Raw genomic sequence first — 20909 nt, forward strand, 5'->3', positions numbered from 1 at the left:
GTTTGTTTTTTTTCTTGTTGGTTTTTTCCTAGTTTTCATGTTTGTTTGTTTGTTCTGTTTGGAAGTTCATTTTCATGGTCAGTTGTGAAGTATTAACTTTCTTTGGGGTTACCTTATAGTCTATTAGCTTTTCTCTCCATTAAGAAAATCTATTGTATACTGTAATCTACCTGACATCTTCACCACCTGGATCTCTGGATTTGCCCTTGGACTGATGGGGATCTTTCTCTCTGTGCCATGGGAAAGCTGAGGTCTCAAAGCTGGACTTTTTCTGGGGTATGCCCCCACCCACTTGAAGGCATCCAGGCTGGGCAAAGAAGGCACGACAGGGAAGAAGAGCAGGAAAAAAATGTGTAGAATCTCTCCACACCCCCTTTTGCAAATGTCACTCTACTGCTTTTAGAGCAGCTTCCCTGAGCCAGTCTGGCTGTAGCCCTGCCCTCTGACTTTCACCTGGGTGGGATGACCCCAGAGGGAGTCCCATGCCTTGACCGATTTCTAAAATGCATTGTTTTCCTTCATATCATGATTTTTCCACTGGCGACTGTGAGAAACTAACGCTCTGACCCTTATGCTAAATCCAGAGCTCTGGTGCAGTTTCAAGAGAGCCATATCTCTGGGTTTTCAGCCCCTAACCCATGGAGCCTGTCCTACCTGGCTCTGCTCTGCTGCTGTCAAACCAGAAAGCCTCTTCCATTTCATTTTTTACAACTTCCAATTTTCCTAGGTTCATATTTCATACAATCCATGTTCTGATTATTAATGGAGATTTACAGCTGTTTATCTTCATTTTGAGGAGGGCCCCATTAGCAAATGAAGGTACTAAAAGGTTTACTGCATTGCAGCATCACAGCCAACTCTACTCTGGTAGTGCAGTGGTTATAAGCCAGGCTGCTAACCTCAAGGTTAGCAGTTTGAAACTACCAGCAGTTCCGTGGGAGAAAGATGAGGTGTTCTGCTCCCGTAAAGATTTACAGCCTCAGAAACCCTGTACAGGGTCACTATGAGTCGGAACCAACTCCATGGTACTAATAACAACAACAACAATATCTGACAATGTTCCACTGCTATTCATGTTTTTAATGGCTGAACATTCAGAAGTAGTCTGACTCATCTTTGTCTGGAAGCTCATCTGAAACCTATCCACCATCAGTGACCCTGCTGGTATTAAAATACTGCAGATACAGCTTCCAGAATCACAGCAACACACAAACCATCACAGAATGGCAAACTGACAGACCACGTGTCAGATATCATTGAGGTGACACTTAACAAAGTATCTGAAGTAAGGTAGTTGGCAATGTGTATGTTATTATTAAGTGTTGTTGAGTTGGTTCCAACACACAGTGACCCTATATAGGATTTCCAAGGAGTGGCTAGGGGGTTTTAATTACTGACATTGCAGTTAGATGTCCAGTGCTTATCCTACAACAGTGTCATAACTGAGTTCCAGGCAGACGGAACAGCCAGCACAGAAACCCTATATGTGATTAGAGAAATATATGGGACAAGTGGGTTTCAACTAAGTGAGTTAAGGAGTAGTAACAGGAGAGGTGAAGAAATGAAATAGAAAGGTGAGAGCAAGATCATACGTTGGTCATTATAAGATTTTTGGCTTGGCTCTGAGGGAATTGGTGAGCTATTAGGAAGGTTTTGAGCAGAGTAGCATAATCTAACTTACATTATAATAGTATCTCTCTGGAGTCCTGGTGTGGTGCTATAGGTTAAGCATTCGACCACAATGTCAGTTTGAACCAAAAGGTCAGTGATTCAAACTAATTAGCTGCTCCTCAGAAACCCTAAATACTAACAAGAACAAGTATCTCTCTAGCTACTGGACTGAGGCATGCATATGAATGGAACCAAAGGTCTCTTTAAGATTATCTTACATTTTACATCTAGATAAAGAATCAAGCAAATGAATTATGGAGAGTTGGTACAGGACAGCAAAGGACATGAAGATAAGTCAGCTAGAGTTTTAATGAGGTTTGTTTTGAACAACCCCGTGCTGATGAAATTCCAGAAACATTTCTCAATATGAAATAAACATTTCTGTAGTAACTGTCCATTTTGTATCTTAAAGCAACTGTCCATTTTGTATCTTGGTGCAACTCCAAGAACACTAAACAGGCCCCAAAAGTGAGTACCTCCTGTAGGGGAAAAGAACCAGAAGCCTGTTCACCTTCTTTAACTCATTCTAGCTGCCTTTTGTTGTTGTTTTTGTTAGATAAATAAGAAATTTCCTTTACACAATGTGCTTGAAAATATCCTTCATGGCACTGACTTAAGGAACTCATTTAGCAGACTTTTGTTAAAATCATATGCATCACCATTCATTCAATGAACACTACCAAGCATTTTTCAAATACTAAGAGTTTTTCTACATTCTGGGTATTCAAGCACTAAGACACTCTCGTTTTCATCTTGATTATATACTTTTATTGTTGTTAAGTACCGTCGAGTCTCTTCCAACTCCTAATGACCCTGTGTAGAGTTTCTGAGGAGTAGCACATGGGTTTGGACTGCTGACCTTGCGACTCAAAATCCAGGTACACTCTTTTTGTTGTTGTTGTTAGGTGCCATCGAGTTGGCACCAACTCATATTGACCTTATGCACAGCAGAATGAAACAGTGTCCAATCCTGGGCCAACCTCAATACTGTTGCCATGCTTGAGTCCATTGATGCTGCCACTTGGCCAATCCATCTTGTTCGGGGTCTTCCTCTATTTCTCTGACCCTCCACCTTACTGAACATGATAATCTTCTCCAGAAAATGGTCCCTCCTAATAATATGTCTGAAGCATGAAAGACGAAGTTTGGCCATCTTGGCCTACAAGGAGCACTCTAGCTGCACTTCTTCCAAAACGCATCTATTGGTTGTTTTGGCAGCCTATGGCACTTTTAATTCACAACTCCAACACCATAACTCAAAAGCATCAATTTTTCCACGGTCTTCCTTATTCACTGTCCAGCTGAAAGGAAAATTTACTGCGATAAATGCACATATCCCAAAAGAAGATAGAACCAAAATTAACACATTAACACAGCATCTCCAGCAATTAAAAACTGACCAACAGAGGGAACTTACAGCCAACAAAATAAAAGAAATAATAAAGATTACATGAGAAATACATGACATGGAAAACAGAAAAACTATAGAAAGAATCAACAGGACAAGAAGCTGTATCTTTGAAAGGATTAATAATATTTACAAACCACTGGCAAACGTAAAAAAGAAAACAAGAAGACACAAATAACATGCATTAGAAACCACACGGGCAATGTCACAAAGGAACCAAACAAAACCAAAAGGATAACAACAGAATACTATGAAGAGTTGTACTCCAACAAATTTGAAAATTTAGAAGAGATGGATGCATTTTTAGAAAAACACGACCTACTAAAGCTTACACAGAGTGAAGTAAAAAACTTGAAGAGACCCAAAACAAAGAAGAAATTGATCAGGTCATCAAAAAATTCCCAACCAAAAGAAGTCCAGGCTCAGATGGTTTCACTGGTTAGTTCAACCAAACATTCAGGGAAGAGTTATCACCAATTATACTGAAATTATTCTAAAATATAGAAGAGGATGGAAAACTTCCTAATACTTTTTATGAAGCAAGCATAACCCTTATACCAAAACCACGGAAGGACATCACTAAGAAAGAAAACTACAGACCATATAGCTTATGAACATAGACACAAAAATTCTCAACAAAATCCTAGCCCACAAATTCCAGAAGCACATAAAAAAAGTAATAATACATCATGACCAAGTGTGTTTCATAAAACGGATGCAAGACTGGTTCAACATTAGTAAAACAATCAATGTAATCCACCACATAAATAAGCAAAAGGAAAAGAACCACATGATCATATTGATTGATGCAGAAAAGGCATTTGACAAAATCCAACATCCATTCCTGATAAAATCACTCAACAAAGTGGGAACTGAAGGGAAATTCCTCAACATAATTGAGAGCATATATACAAAACCAACAGCCTACATCAGTCTCAAAGGAGAGAAACTGAAAGCTTTCCCTCTACGAATGGGAATCAGACAAGGATTCCCTTTGTCATCATTACTTTTCAATATTTTTTTGGAAGTATTAGTCAGAGTCCTGGTGTAGCGCTGTGGGTTAATGTGCCAGACTGTAAAACCATTTGAACTGCAATCATGGCAGTTAAACCTCACCAGCTGCTCCTCGGAATCCCTATATAGGGTCGATATGGGTCAGAACCGAGTCATAGGCACTGCACATACACAGCACAAAAGGGAAATTAAAAGCATCCAAATTGTCAAAGAGGAAATAAAACTCTATTTGAAGATGATATGATCCTATCATAGAAAACCCCATATACATAGAAAACCCCGAAGACTCAGTAAAAAAGCTACTAGACATCATTGGAAGATTCAGCAAAGTGGCAGGGTATAAGATTAACATAAAAAATCAGTTGAATTCCTCTATAGTAGCAATGACAGCCCTGAAAAAGACATTAGGAAAGAAATACCATTTACAATAGCCATGCAAAGGATGAAATATTTAGGAATAAACGTGACCAAAGAAACAAAGGACCTATACAAAGAGAATTACAAAACACTATGACAAGAAACCAAGAGAGACTTACAAAAGTGGAAGAACATACCACGTTCCTGGATAGGAAGACTCATCATGGTGAAAATGTCATACTATCCAAAGCTATTTTTACATATAATGCAATCCAAATCCAGATTTCAGTGACATTCATCAAAGACATGAAAAAGACAACTACACTCTTTATATGCAAAGGAAGGAGACTCAAGAAGATTAAGAAGGTTGGAAGCCTCTCACTACCCAATTCCAAAATCTACTACAAGGCTACAGTGTTCAAAACAGGCTGGAACTGGTATAATGAAATATACAATGATCAATGGAATAGAATCAAGTATACCTATACTTATGGATGTAGCAGCTCAAAAAAGGGAACACATCTTTACAGTGAGGACCACTCCAACCACCTCAGTAGGCAGGGTTGACAGAGACAGGCAAATTACACATTGGCTACCCAAAATGTGGGAGAGGGAGCATACAAAGGCAAGAAGTGACTTGCTTACAAGCTTTCAACAGGGAGCCTAGTTCCAGATGGAGTAGGGAAAGGTAGAATCACCACTGAAAGATTTCCAATTAGTTTGGACAGGGCTGGTGAAAGGAAATGGGGATAAGACTCTTGAGGTACAATAGTGAATAAATGCCATCAGGACTGAGGGTAGGAAATACAGTGGTATATGTTTTTTGACAAAAGGAATAGAGTGATTGACTTTGCATCCCAGGAGCAGAGGTCACTGGGACCATCAAGTGTGAAGAACAGAGAGCGGGACCCTGCCCCGAGAGGCAGTGAAGCCAAGGATGGAGAGAGAGATGACGTGGACAGATGGAGAGGCCGGGGACACTGAAGTCAGGGAGGGACAGCAGCTGTGTGCTGACGGATGGGGGAGGCGGGCCTGTGTGGTGTACCGTTTGGTTGTTTGATGATACATGGAGAGGATTATAATCATTGCAATGAAATGAAATGCAATAGGATGAGTATACGGCTGATGTTCTCGCAAGGAAACCTCACAATAAAAAAAATCTCAATCCCACTAAGATAGAAGAGCAAATAGAAAAAAGGATTTAAAAAATCTGAAAAAGGTCTAAGATTCATGTTGGACAACATGAAGACGAATAACTTAAGAATTACTGGCATTCAAAAACAAGAAGAATCACACAAGTCCACAAAGGAAATAGTTCAAGAACTACTGAAAGAAAATTTCCCTAATATCCTGAAGAGTGAAAAGATAAACATTCAAGAAGCTCAACAAACCCCAAGAAGGATAGACACCAAAAGAAAATCTTCAAGATATATCATAATCAAGCTCTCCAAAATCAATGATAAGGAAAGAATCCTGAAAGCAGCTAGGGGAAATAGAAGCGTTACACACAAAGGCAAGCAAGTCAGATTAAGCTTGGATCTCTCAGCAGAAACCATGCATACAAGAAAGCAATGGGGAGACATATATAAAACCCTGAAAGAAAAAAACTGTAAAACAAGAATCCTTTACCCAACAAAGCTATCAATCAAATATGTCAGTGTAATCAAAACATTTCAGGATAAACAGAAACAAAGGGATTTTTCCAAAGCCTACCCTGTGATGCTAAACATCCTAAAGCAAGTTCTGTGGACTGAGAACCAACAAGAACAGACAACAACCAGAGATTGACTTACGTGGCAGCACCTCCTGGAACTCAATCGACAGAAGGAAGAGTTGAGAACAGAACAAAAAAATAAGATCAAACTCTGAAAATCTGAGAGATCAGTCTATGACCAAAACAATTACAATGTAAAAGAAGGTAAACACGTAGGAACAGAGATCCAAAATGGTGAGACGGTCAGGCAGATTACAGGATAAAATAGACGGCATTAAATGGAGGGAAAAGTTAATGGAATACAAGGTAAACTCAAAGAAAATTAACACTTCACAACATATCAAGAAAATGAAAATCCAAAAAGAACACGGAAACATTAGAACTATGAGGAAACTCACAAGAGAACACAAAAGCATAAACTCAGCAAAGGAAGGCACACAGAACAAAGAAAGCAGTAACACCATGAAAAAACAAACATAATGGTAGCAATTAATCTATGTTGTTGTTAAGTACCATGGAGTCAGTTCCGATTCATAGTGACCCTGCACAGGGATTCCGAGACTGAAAATCTTTACAGGAGCAGAATGCCTCATCTTTCTCCCGTGGAACCACTGGTAGTTTTGAACTGCTGACCTTCAGGTTAGCAGCCCAATTGGTAACCACTATGCTACCAGAGCTCCTTGATTAATTCCTTCATACCTATTGTGTGGCGCTGTGGGCTAATGCATCAGACTGCAAAGTTGATTGAACCACAAGTTCGGTGGTTCAAGCTCACCAGCTGCTCCTTGGAAACCCTATACAGGGTCACTGTGGATCAGAATCAACTCAACTGCACTTAATAATACCGGTAATTACACTGAATGTGAACAGATTAAATGAACCAGTTAAGAGACTGAGTGTGGCAGAATAGATAAGAAAACAAGATCCTTCAATATGCTGTCTGCAAGAGAAACAACTTACACACAGAGACAAAAACAGACTAAAAGTCAAAGTATGGAAAAAAAATATATACCAAGCTAATTGCAATAAAACACGAACAGGAGTTCCAGTACTAATCTTTGATAAAATAAACTTTAAGGCGAAAATTAGCATAACAGATAAAGATGCACATTATCTCATGTTTAAAGGGACAATTGAACAAGATGACATAACCATAATAAATATCTATGCTCCCAATGAAAGAGCTCCAAAATATAAAATGCAACCTTTAATAGATTTGAAGAAAGACACAGACGTATCTACAATAATCGTGGGTAATTTTAATGCATTGTTTTAAAAAATAATAGAACAACCAGAAAGAAAATTGACAAAGACACAGAAGAACTAAACAACACAATCAGACTACTGGACCTTATAGATGTTTACAGAACATTCAACCCCAAAACAGCACAATACACATTCCTTTCCAGTCCACAAGAAACATTCTCCAGAATAGACTATGTGTTAGGCCACAAAACAAACCTCCATAAATTTATAAATATCAAAATACTACAATGCATCTTCATAGACCACAAAGCTAACAAATTAGAAATCAACAATAGGAAGACCAAGGAAATCAAGTCAAATACATGGAAACTGAATAACACTGTGCTGAAAAATGACTGGGTAGTAAAAGAAATTAAATGTGAATTTTCAATGTTCCTAGCAAAAAAATGAGAAGGAAAACACAATGTACCAAAATCTTTGGGACATTGTGATATTGGTCCTAAGAGCATAATATATTGCAATAAATGCACACCTCCAAAAAGAAGAAATAACCAAAATTAACACATTAACACAGCATCTACAACAATTAGAAACAGACCAACAGAGGGAACCCACAGCCACCAAATGAAAAGAAACAATAAAGATTAGAGCAGAAATAAATGAGAGAGAAAAGAGAAAAACTATAGAGAGAATCAACAGGGCAAGAAGCTGTTCTTTGAAAGGATTAACAAAATTGAAAGACCATTGGCAAACCTAACAAAGGAAAAGAGGGAGAAGTTACAAATAACATGCATTAGAAACCGCACGGGCAATGTCACAATGGAACCAAACGAATTCAAAAGGATTATAACAGAATACTATGAAGAGTTATACTCCAACAAACTTGAAAACTTTTGAAAAGATGGATACATTTTTAGAAAAACATGGCCTACCTAAACTTACACAGAATTAAGTCAAAACCGGAACAGACCCATAACAAAAGAATAAATTGATAAGGTCATCAAAAGACTCCCAACCAAAAGAAGTCCAGGCCCAGATGGCTTCACTGGTGAGTTCAACAAAATATTCAGGGAAGAGCTGTCACCAATTCTGCTCAAATTATTCCAGAAGATAGAGGAGGATGGAAATACATTTATGAAGCAAGCATAAACCTCATACCAAAACCAGGGAAGGACGTCACTAAGAAAGAAAATTATAGATCAATATCCCTCATGAACATAGAGGCAAAAATTCTCAACAAAATACTAGCCAACAAAATCCAGCAACACATCAACAAGATAATACATCATGATCAAGTGGGATTCATATCAGGGATGCAAGGATGGTTCAACATTAGAAAAACAATCAACATAATTAACCATATATATAAGAAAAAAGAAAAGAACCACAGGATAATGTCAATTCATGCAGAAAAGCCATTTGACAAAATCCAATAACCATTCCTGATAAAAAACACTCAACAAAGTAGGAACTGAAGGGAAATTCCTCCACATAATTAAGAGCACATATACAAAAGCAACAGCCTACATTACTCTCAATGGAGAGAAACTGAAAGCCTTCCCTGAGCAAACAGGAACGTGAAAAGGATGCCCTTTGTCACTAATCCTATTCAATATTGTGCTGGAGTCTTAGCAAGAGCTATATGGCAAGACAGGGAAAATAAAGGCATCCAAATTAGCAAAGAGGAATTAAAACTCTATTTGCAGATGATACGATCTTATACATAGAAAACTTCAAAGACTCAATAAAAAAGCTACTAGACTTCATTGTAAGATTCAGCAAAGTGGTAAGATAAAAGAACATACAGAAATCAGTTTGATTCCTCTATACCAAAAACAACAGTGCTGAAAAGGACTTTACAACAGCCATCCAGAGGATGAAATATCTAAGAATAAATGTAACCAGAGAAACAAAGGACCTATATACAATGAAAACTACAAAACACTACTACAAGAAACCTGTAGGACCTAAGGAAAAGACTCCAATTTTTACATTAGCCTGAACACATCCTCCTGTTCCAGGAATGTACCAAATCAGCTCATATTGCATTAGAATAGCCCTTCACCCCTAACAACAGATAAGCGTACACGGGCACAGCCCAAGGCCAGATGTTTCCCCTTATCCTAGCCTAAAAGCAAAGACCACCAGTACTGACCAAATAGACTGTAACATCTCATACTTTGCCAAATGTCAACCAATCCAAAAAATGTAAACCTGAAAAACCCTGAGCTTGCTTGAAAACTCTATAAAAACTCTGCCAACTGGGAGTTTGGGGCTCCATCCCTAATCCGCTGCGTCGGATGCAGGTGGGGTCCGAGCTCGAGCTTGAATAAACAACCCTTGTGCACTTGCATCGGTGCTGGCTCCTTGGTGGTCTTTGGGGACCCCGAATTCTGGGCATAACAACCTACAAAAAGGAATGTATCATGCTCCTAAATAGGAAGACTTAACATTGTGAAAATGTCAATACTGCCAAAAGCAGCTTACACATATAATGAAATCCCAATCCAGATTCCACTGACATTCTTCAAAGAGATCGAAAAAAGAATCACAAACTTTATATGTAAAGGAAAGAGACCCAGGATAAGCTAAGCACTGCTTAAGAAGAAGAATAAGGTTGGGAATCTCTCACACCCTGACTTCAAATTGATTACATGGCTACAGTGGTCAAAACAGGCTGGTACTGGTACAATGAAAGATACATTGATCAATGGAACAGATTCGAGAATCCAGAAATTAACCCCTCTACATACAACTGATTTTTGACAAAGTACCTAAACATATTGCATTGAGAGGGGACAGTCTTTTCAACAGATGGTACTGACAGAATTGGAAAGCAATATGCAAAAGACTGAAACAAGACCTTTACCTCATGCCTTATACAAAAACCAACTCAGCATGGATTAAAGACCAAAATGTGAATACCAGAATTATGGAGGCCATCAATGAAAAAATGAGGGCACTAATTCAGGGAATATATCGACTACGAAACATTTTGAAAATTATACAAACAAAAGTAGACAAAACATATGATTGGGACATACTAAAAATTAAAAACTTATGTGCATCAAAAGACTTCACCAAAAGAGTAAAAAGGGAACCCACAGAATGGGAAAAAATCTTTTGCAATGACACATCAGACAAGGGACTCATTTCTAAAATATATAGGAAACTACAACACTTCTACAAGAAAAAGACAAATAACCCAAATAAAAAAATGGGCACCGGACATGGACACTTCACCAAGGAGAAGATCCAGGCAGCCAACTAACATATGAAGAAATGTTCATAATCACAAGACATTAGAGAAATGCAAGTCAAAACAATAATAAGATATCATCTCACACCAGCAAAGATCAAAAATGTAGAAGACAATAAATGCTGACGAGGATGTGGAGAGCCTGAGATGCTCCTGCATTGCTGGTGGAATGGGAAAATGGTCAAACCACTCTGGCAACCAATAGGACACTTCCTCAGAAGGTTGGAAATACAAACACCTTATGATTCAGCAATTCCTCTACTTGGTACTTACCGACAAGAAACACAAGCCATAACACGAGTAGATATATGCACACAAATGTTCATAGCAGCACTATTTACAATAGCAAAAAGATGGAGATAGCCAAAGTGCCCATCAACTGAAGAATGGATAAACAAACTGTGGTGGTACATACACACAATGGAAAATCATACTACCTTGAAAAATAACAAGGACGCTGCTAGCCACTGAATAACATGGATGAACCTTGAGGACATTATGTTGAGTGAAATTAGTCAGTCACAAAAGGGGAAATACTGCATAGAACCACTACTGTAAAAGACTAAGAAAAAGGTCCCATATTACAGGGGTGGGGCGATCCTTTGCTAGTTACCAGCATGACGGGAGTGGATTGCCAGGATGGAAGGAAAGGTGGAGCACAGGATAGTTTGGGTGTTAGGGAGGGGGCAATACACAAGAAGGGAGAGGGGAATGGAAGAACAAGGAGGATGGGAAAACAATTCGGCAACTTTGCATGCGCTAAGTGGGACAGAAGTCAATAAGGATGTAAGCCCAACCTTGGAAAAATGGGGCTCTGGGATATAGGGATTGAGACATGGTTGGAATGGGCAAAAGGGGGAAAATAATGTTAAGATGCTTGGCTGTCTTTTGAATCTTGTTTTCCCTGGAATACCATTATAAAATAGACACTTGAGGGGGAGAGATAGAAATAGCCAGAAATATCATCATAGAAAGCTTATCAGTCTGTCTTCTGCCTATAATGGATTGTAATGCCTAAAATGGGGCTACAAAGTGCCCAGTGAAGGAGACTTTCTGTGGAGTTTCTGCATTGCATAATACCATAGGTGGAATTCTGAACCCCATCCAGAATCTTCTGAGTTGGGAAATTTCCACTTGAAAAGACAAGCAGACCAAGCTGGAGCGGCTATAAGAACAGAACGTACTTCTGTTCTCATTAACAACCTGAGATATGCAGATGATACAACCTTGCTTCATGAACGTGAAGAGGGCTAAAAATAGTAACTGTACAGTTGCATCTAAATGTAAAGAAAATAAAAATCAGCACTGGATCAATAAAAAACAATATTAGTGTAGAAGAGACTTAAGTTGTCAAAGACTTCATTTTGCTTAGATCTACTATCAAAAGTCATGGAAGGAGCAGTCAAGACATAAAATGACGTATTATTGTATTAGGCAAATCACTGCACAAGAGCAAAAATGTCACTTTGAGGACTAAGTTGTACCTGAGCCATGATACTTCTACCATCCATGTGCAGCAAAAGACAAGACAACATCAATGAGGCAGTATAACATTAAATACTATTGGTCATCAAAGAATGTTTCAACAAAAATGAAGACAAGTTAGAGATCAGAGCAAAATTTTCAAAAGTCATATATGACAAGTGTCTAATATATTTAGGGTCCAAAACATATTTTAAAATGTCTACAACTTAACAGCAAAAAGACAACACAATTAAACTCTGTAGATTCAAACTTAACTGCCAGTAAAGGACACCTCTAGGGATATATTAGCATAATTGCTACAGAACTAAAGCCACAAAGCCTGTAATCAGAAATAAAGCTGACATTTTCATACTCATCTCTCTGTCACATCCAATTGAGTAATGGAAGACGGGAGGGAGTGGCATTATTTATCCCAAGCACATAGCATTTTTCACTCAGGCATGAAACCAATCCTGGCAGTTAGCACCACCATTTATCAAGTCCTTAAAACAAAAAACCTTCAGTCAGTCTAGATATGCCCATATTTTTAAATTATGAATATCACATTAATCATCAAATACTACCAGTTTTCCTGGATAAGGAATAAGATGACTAAATTTTCTACTTCCATGTTGTTAAATGCCATCAAGTCGGTTCCAACTTAGTGGTGATGGCTGTATGCCGTGGAGTCGGAATCGACTCATAGAGACCCTGTACAGGGTTTCCAACTCAGTAGTGACCCTGAAAGGGTTTCCAAGGAGTAGATGGTGAATTTGAACCACCAACTTTACAGTTCAAGCCAATCTTGCAGTCCAGTGCATTATCAAACAGTACCACACCAGGACTCCATGTCATTATTAGCACTATTTTTTTTTAAGTGTAAGAAACACCCTAGACATTATATATTAATTTTAAAAATAAGACAAAACTCAGACTGCTTAGTAAACAGCAAAGTAAACTTCCCCTAAACCAGGGCATACATACACAAACATGTTAAACTCCAATTATAGGTCTTACTTTAATCTTTACAGCATCATATCGTATTTGTGAAAACTCACGAAGACCAAAAGAACCCCCAACAATCAGCACCTGAAACAAAAAACAGAAACAATCAAACAAAAGAATGACAATCCTTGAGGCAGGCTTAATGGAGGATTAGGAAGATGTGCAGTGCAGAGCTCTGCAGCAATAACAGAATATGGCACAAAGCAAATTCCTAATCCATTCTATGAAGCAAGCATGACACTCATATGCAAAATGGGAAGGGATTTAAATACATGAAGTGATGGGTTTATAAGTTTTCAAGAGGAAATCTAGTTTAAGAGTGTGTGGGGAAAGGTAGAATCCCCACTGAATAGTTTTCATCTGGTCTAGACGGTTCTGGTGAAAGATGATGGGGATAAGATTCTTATGATTCACCTGATACCCATCCAGAATTTTCTAGGTGGGAAATTTTCACTTGAAAATATAAGCATACCAGTCTGGAGCAGCTAGAGGAACAGAAGATACTTCTTGAAAGAAAAACCAGCAGGAAAAATCAAAAACAATAATAGCAGTCTGACTGACTACTACAAAAAGAAGCAAGTTGTTCTCAGGAGAGCTATCAGGGCAATCAATCAAGTCCCCTCAGGACAAACAACCTTCCAAGACTGAAACGCAAAGGGAATCCACAAGCAGTCATGTAATCTTGCTGGTGACCACGTTGGTCTACAATAAGAGAAGTGGGATAAAACAGCAATGCAGCTGTGGGCTAAATCCGACCACGTTCAATAGATCTGGATTGAGACCTGGTTGGCCAGCAGTATAGCGAGACCTGGGGACTCTTGAGCCAACAGACAGGAACATAACCACAGAGGACCTTAGCAGAGTGAAGTGTGCAGTGATATGAAGTGAGGGGAGATGCACAAGAACGCTCATACCCGCAGATAGTATCCATTTGACCTAGTTTCAATGGCTGGATGATCAGAACTCTACTAGAGGAAGAAAGAAGAGGAAAAAAAAAAAGTGTAATCTGCTACAATTTAATGAGCTTGACCTATACTTATGGATGTAGTAGCCTAAAAGAGGGAACAAATCATTACAATAAGGATCATTCCCACACCCTCTGTACACAGGGTTAACAGGGATGGGAAACTTAGACATTGGCTACCCAAAATAGAGGGCAACAAGAGCACAAAGTAAACTGGCTTACAAGTTTACAAAAGGGAGTTTAGTTTCAGAGGGTGTGGGGAAAGATAGAATCTCCACTGAGTGGATTCCAACCTATCTAGACAGGGCTGGTGAAAGGAAATGGGGATAAGACTCTTGTTCAATAGTGAATAATTGGTATCAGGACTGATTGCGATTATTCCAAATGTAAAGGTAGACAAAAGGAGAGGAGTGGTTGATCTTGCAGTCCAGGAGCGAAGGACCCTGGGATCATCAAGGGAGAAGAGCTGAGTGCAGGACCCTATTCAGAAATGCAGCAATGCTAGAAATGGAGGCAGAGACGATGTGGAGAGACAGAAAGGCTAGGTACTCTAGACTCAAGGAGGGAGAATGTCTGTATGCTGGCAGCCAGGAAGCAGGATTGCAGGGTATGCCCTTTAGTTGTTTAAATGGTTATATATTCCTAAGTACATGAAAAAAGAAAAAAAGAAAGACAGAAAGAAAAAAAACAGAGGGAATGGAAGCATATGCTGTTAAATGATGATGCATGGAGGTGACTGCAATCATTGCAATGAAATGAAATACGATAGGATGAATATAAAGCTGATGTTCTCCCATGTAAACTATCACTCAATTCACAAAAAAATTTTTTTGAAAAAAAGATTCTTAATGACTCAATAGTGATTGTTATCATGACTAATTGTGACTGTCACAACTGTAAAGGTTGTTGTTGTTGTTGTTATGTGCCGTGGAGTCGGTTCTGACTCATAGTGACCCTGTACAGGGTTTCCGAGGCTGTATATCTTTACGGGAGCAGAAAGCCTCATCTTTCTCCCGTGGAACAGCTGGTAGTTTCAAAATGCTGACCTTGCGGTTCACAGCCTGATTCATAGCCACTACGCCACTACGCTACCAGAGCTCCTTAACTATAAAGGTAGAAGTATTGTAACAAAAAGAGGGGAACAGTTAATGTTACAGTCCAGGAACACAGAACCCTAGGACCATCAAGGGAGAAAATACAGTTAATGTTACAGTCCAGGAACACAGAACCCTAGGACCATCAAGGGAGAAAATACCCTATCTCAGACCTTTGATAAGCTCAATAAGAAAACACCTCTGTTAACATCAAAACCGAGCATTTCTTATGCTAATAAACAAGATTCTGAAAATGAAAGCACTCCTGATCACTTAAGCCCCAGTGATCAGGCTGAATTAGAAAAGGGAGCTGCCAAACACCATGAGAGTGATTAGGACTTTCCTGTTCACAAAAGGCCCCCTTGAATGGATACACCTTCCCTTAACTCCACAAAAATAGTGACCTCCTACCCAGCATTGGTTGCAACTTTAATAATGAAAGGTAGGAGAAGAAGCAGAGAATTATCTGGAAAAGATTTCTCTAAAATCATCAGCTCTTATACCCCAGACCAAATAACCAATCTTTTGTAGATTGGCAGATTGCCTTGGAAGACTTTTCGGGACAAACTCTGCCACCTTCCCAGTAACCCCCTGCTTCAGTTTATTAATAAGCATCCTGTAGTTTTCCCTTTGCAGTCTTTCAATGAGCCTCTCCCTAAACCTGCTGTTACAGTTTTCACTGATGGTCAAACTGTGACCCTTATTGGAGAAATCTCACATCTACAGCAAACTTCAGAAACTTCGGCACAGAGGACAGAGTTAATTGCTGCTATTTTTGCCTTTAATCATCTGCAACAAACTCCTTTTAATCTATTTTCTAATTATCATGGCCCAGATGTGTTACTAACCAAGGGGCGAGGATATGCTTGCTTCTTTCCACAGGACGCTGACTCCGCCATCTGGATACCAGACCGACTAATTCGACCCTATGTCGGGACGACTGCCGCTTCTCCCTCCCTGGAGCATGGAAGCGTTCAATGAGGAGCCATCTGAAGGCGTGTCTCCATCAGCTCCTCCACTGACCCCTCCTCTACCATGGGCTCCAACAGCATGACTTTTAATCTCTCCCCTCCAATGTTTGTCTCTTCAAGATCAAGCAGGTCTGCTACAGACTCATCAGTGACAACTGGCTGCTTCAACTAGACAAGGACCACCCCCCACCTGGGGACAACTGAAATGCTTAATGGAGCATGCTGTGAGAATTGTCAACTCCCAGGAAGCTGAGGCAACTCCAGAGACTATATTTGTTGCTATGCTTGCTATTCTTGCTTGTCAGGTATCCGTTGTGACAGCTAACAACTTCACTCATTGGGCCATCTCTCTAAGTGTCCCCATGATTCATTATAATACCTTTTTGATAATTAACTCTCACCCTCCCACTACTCTCCCTTTAAGTCCATTCTCTCCTAATGAAGATTCTCCTGGATTTTGTGAACCAGGATGTTGGATACCCTCAATGGTATGACTGTGCATTCTTTAACTTAGCAGTTAGGTATCCTTTGTTAAACCTTTCACCCCCTTATTATATAATATATGATTAGTCCGTAGCTGCTCCTAGATCTGACTATCGCACTTTTGCTTGGCGTTATTTTCACTTTAATTGGAGTGATGTTCCTTTTCCTCTGCCAGAACCTATATATAGTTGGTATACACCAGGTTGGGTTCCTGTCATGTTAACCACTTTTGGACCACACAAGCCCAATACCCAAAGTAGACTCTGGCAATTAATTGCTGACATGGGCCCTGTTTTCTTTTGTCGCCCCAATAACTATGTACTTGAAGAACATTTCATTCATGCCTGTATGCAGGCTCCCTATGCTATATTGTCACAAGGTCCAAAAGGAAATGTTCATATATATGTTAACAGTGATGGTTTATTTGAAGTTAATTGTGTAACCTGTATGCTGTCTAATTATATTTCATCATCGGACAATGTCAAAGTTTTGTAATTAGTTCAACAATCTCCCTATATTATGATACCTGTTCATATTGATGGACCTTGGTATGATGATCCAGGTTTACAAGCTCTAAAATTTATTGATCAGTCTCTGGATAGGAAGAAACGTTTTATTGCTACACTTATTTTGGGTATAACAGCCTTGATTACTGTAATAGGATCTGTTACTGCATCAGCAGCTGCCCTAGTTCAAAAAATTCATACTGCAAACATGTAGATCATTTATCAAGAAATGTGTCCCTGGCCCTGAAGGTACAAGAAAGAATTGACAAGAACTTAGAAGCTAAAGTGAACTCTTTAGAGGAGGCAGTGTTGTATATACGAAATTAAATTCAAGCCATCAAAGTTCGCTTAACTACATGGTGTCATATAGATTACAAATGGATGTGAGTCACTCCTTTACCTTACAAGGACACTGAAGTCCCTCGGTTTAAAGTCCAGCAGCATTTACGAGGCATTTGGAATAGTGACAGTTCCATTGATTTAATAGCTTTACATAAAAAGATTAGTGACATAAGTCATTCAGATAGTGCTTTACTTCCTACTACTGAAGTAGCTCATTCTTTCTTGGAAAAGGTTGTTTCTTTTGTTATCACAAAGCATTTTTTTCCTTTGTCATTAATATAGGCATTAGTATAGTAATTATTGTTGTTCTTGCTTTTATTTTCCCAGTAATCATCCAATTAATTGGCAGTGGGATTCAAGCCACCCAATTGGAAATCAGAGCACTGTATCTAAAAAATAAAAAAGAGGGGCAGATGCTGGGAGCCATTCCGCTTCTGCCGTTTGACACAGTCCCAGCAAAAGGAGAAACATCAGCAAAGCAGATGATTTTTTGGAAGGGCACTCATTATCTTTCCTTTTAGGATGACTCTCATTTTACCTGTGAAATATATTGTACTGCCATATTCACAGCTTCTACTGTGAGCTCTGCAGAGCTTAGGAAGAAACTGGTCTTACAACAATTGTTTCAGCTTCATTAGGTTAGATTCAAAGGGAATTATATGAGCTACTCCCTCTCACAGAAAACCTGAGTACAAAGCAGCTGAATTTTTGAGATCACAAAAGCAGATAAAAAAAAGTAAAGTGAAGCAGATAAAAAAGTAAAGTAAACCTAAGCCAATTACTGGCCAGAATCCACAAACCCCCCACTACTACATACAGGAACCTACGTATTTGGGCAAAGAATGATGAACATAAATGAAAGGTGGTCAAAACTTAGTAATATACCTTTCCTGCAGCAATTAACCAGGTTGGGCCTTTTCACATGCCTCACGGCCCCAAAAGAAAGAAACATAGAAACACTGTGGTTAAGCAATTTAATGAATACTTTATAAAAACAAAATAAATAGATGTTAGTGATGCTTTTACTATAGAAAATAATAGTACTTAATGTAGGACAGAAGATTGATAATTAGCTAGTAGAAAAAATAAGGTAGCGTAGGCAATAATGATTGATAGAAACTTATATTAATAAGAGGATGTAATCAGGGGGTCTGGGAAGTGGAAATGATTTGTGTAAGGTTTAAATTGATCTTTTAATGGGAATAAGAAGAAATAATTTATCACTTACGGAGAAGAGGAGATGATGTTAGAAGAAAAATGCTTAATGGTTAGAAAATGAACAGGATGTTTGAAAGGTCAGGTTGGACATCACAGAAATACTTTTGTTAAGGTTTTATAATTACAGGGCGAAAGAATGTTGTGATTAAAAATGTGTAAGAATTCAAGGGAAAAATCAAGGTATCAAATCATTATGCATTGTGCAATTTTAAGTATAAATAAAGACTTGCTGAGCCGGGGCATTATGAGAGCTCTATCAGCCAACTAAGCGGAGACTCCTCCATTACTTTCACTTTCGCCAATTCTGTGTCTCCTCTCGAGTCCTGCGACCCTGCGAGAGCTGAACTTCACACAGATACTGGCCCATCTTGATAACATGTCTGAAGTAAGAAACACAAAGTCCCACCCATCCTCGCTTCTCACCATCCTTGAATCTGGCTACTTTTTCCAAGTCAGAATTTTTTGTTTTTCTGTCAGTTCAAGGTACTTTCAACATTCTTCATCAATGCCATAGTTGAAATGCATCAATTCTTCTACTGTATTCATTATTCATTATCCAACTTTCACAAGCAGATGAAGCAACTGAATGAAATGAGGTACCTGTTTCAGTTACACCTTAGTCCTCAAACTGGTATCATTGTTCTTTAATGCTTTAAAGAAACTTTGTGCAGCAGATTTGCCTAATGCAATGCATTTTTTTTATTGCTGCATCCATGAGTGCTGATTGTGAATCCAAGCAAAATGAAATTCTTGACAACTTCAATCTTTCCTCCATGTACTATGCAGTGTTTGAACTTTATCAGTAAGTACTAAAAGTTCTCTTCTCTTACAGCAAGAAAAGTTGAGTGATCTGCATATTGCAGATTGTTAATGACTCTTCCTCCAATCCTGATATCATGTTCTTCGTCATATGATCCAGTTGCTTGGATTATTTACTTAGCATACAGACTTGAGTAAGCATGGTGAAAGGCATACACATTTCCTGATTTTAAATCATTCTGTATCCCCTTCTTCTGTTCTAATAACAACTGCCTCTTTAAGAGCACAATTAAGTGTTCTGGAATACCCATTCTATGCTTTCTCATGATCCACACAGTTGAAAGTCTTTGCACAGTCCATAAAGCACAGGTAAGGATATTTTGGTATTCACTGCCTTCAGTCAAAATCACTCTGACATTAGCAGTATCTCTAGTTCCACATCCTCTTCTGAGTTTAGCATGAATTACTGACAGTTCCCTGTTTTCCTGGTTTTGTTTCTAAATTATCTTAAGAAAACTTTTACTTGCATGTGACATTAATGCAAAAATATCTATCTCTTCTAGTGCTGCATCTGTTTGCTGAACTATTTCAGTTTGTATTTCATCAATTCCTAGGGACTTGTTTACCTCCAACATCTTAAGTACAGATTATACTTCTTAGTTCAGCAACATTCATTCTTGAAATAGTTGAACATCAACCATTCCTTTCTTTTTTTAATAAACCTTTTAATGTGAATTCAGTGAAGGTTTACAGAGCAGATCATCAGTTTTATATGCAACAAATCATATACTTTGCTTCATTATATGGTTACAATCCCTCCATGCACCAACAATTAGCAAAAGTTGACAGCACTTACCTCTGTTCACTCCAACCACAGCAGTCCCCCCTGTGTCTCTCACCACCCTCATCTTTCCTCTACCAACCTCCCTCGAGATGTATATGGCCTGCCCCCTCACCCGTATCAACACGTGTCTACCTTCTTGGTGGATGTATCATGTCCTCATACCCAAAAACCATCACAGACTTTTTATTTTATTAAGAAACCACCCTCCCTCTTCCCCCCCCACCCCTTTGGTGTACAAAAACGCAAACAAAACAAAAAAAGCACACAGGGATATGTAATCACTTAAATAACCAAAGGCACATTCTTGAAGCCAGTCTCCTGGCTGCCAGCACACAACCTTTTTCTTTCCATGAGTCTAGAGTCCTCAGCTGCTCAGTCTCTTCATGTCATCACCTCTGTCTCCATCACTGGTGTGGCTGCTTCCCTGGTTAGGGTTCTAAGAACAGCTCATTCTCTTCTCTCTTGATGGTGATGGTCCTCTGTTCCTAGAATACAAAATTCACTACTCCCCCTTTTTATTACACAACCTCTACCTTTACAATTCAGACAATCACAATTGCTGTTGTTGTTGTTGTCAGGTGCCATCGAGTCAGAACCGACTCATAGCAACCCCATGCACAGCAGAACGAA

At 38.9% G+C, this 20909-nt stretch overlaps 1 protein-coding gene across 1 annotated transcript in view; it reads right to left on the reverse strand.

The window, feature by feature from the left end:
* Positions 1 to 20909, reverse strand: part of LOC102820122 (cytochrome c oxidase assembly protein COX16 homolog, mitochondrial-like) — a 228558-nt gene that overhangs the window by 50560 nt on the left and 157089 nt on the right. Inside the window, exon 3 of the mRNA XM_006877305.1 lies at positions 13111 to 13182. Coding sequence (XP_006877367.1) covers positions 13111 to 13182 — 72 coding nt within the window. The remainder of the gene's footprint in view (positions 1 to 13110; positions 13183 to 20909) is intronic.

The sequence above is a fragment of the Chrysochloris asiatica genome, unplaced genomic scaffold (assembly GCF_000296735.1).
Source record: "Chrysochloris asiatica unplaced genomic scaffold, ChrAsi1.0 scaffold00469, whole genome shotgun sequence".
Classification (NCBI taxonomy): Eukaryota; Metazoa; Chordata; class Mammalia; order Afrosoricida; family Chrysochloridae; genus Chrysochloris; species Chrysochloris asiatica.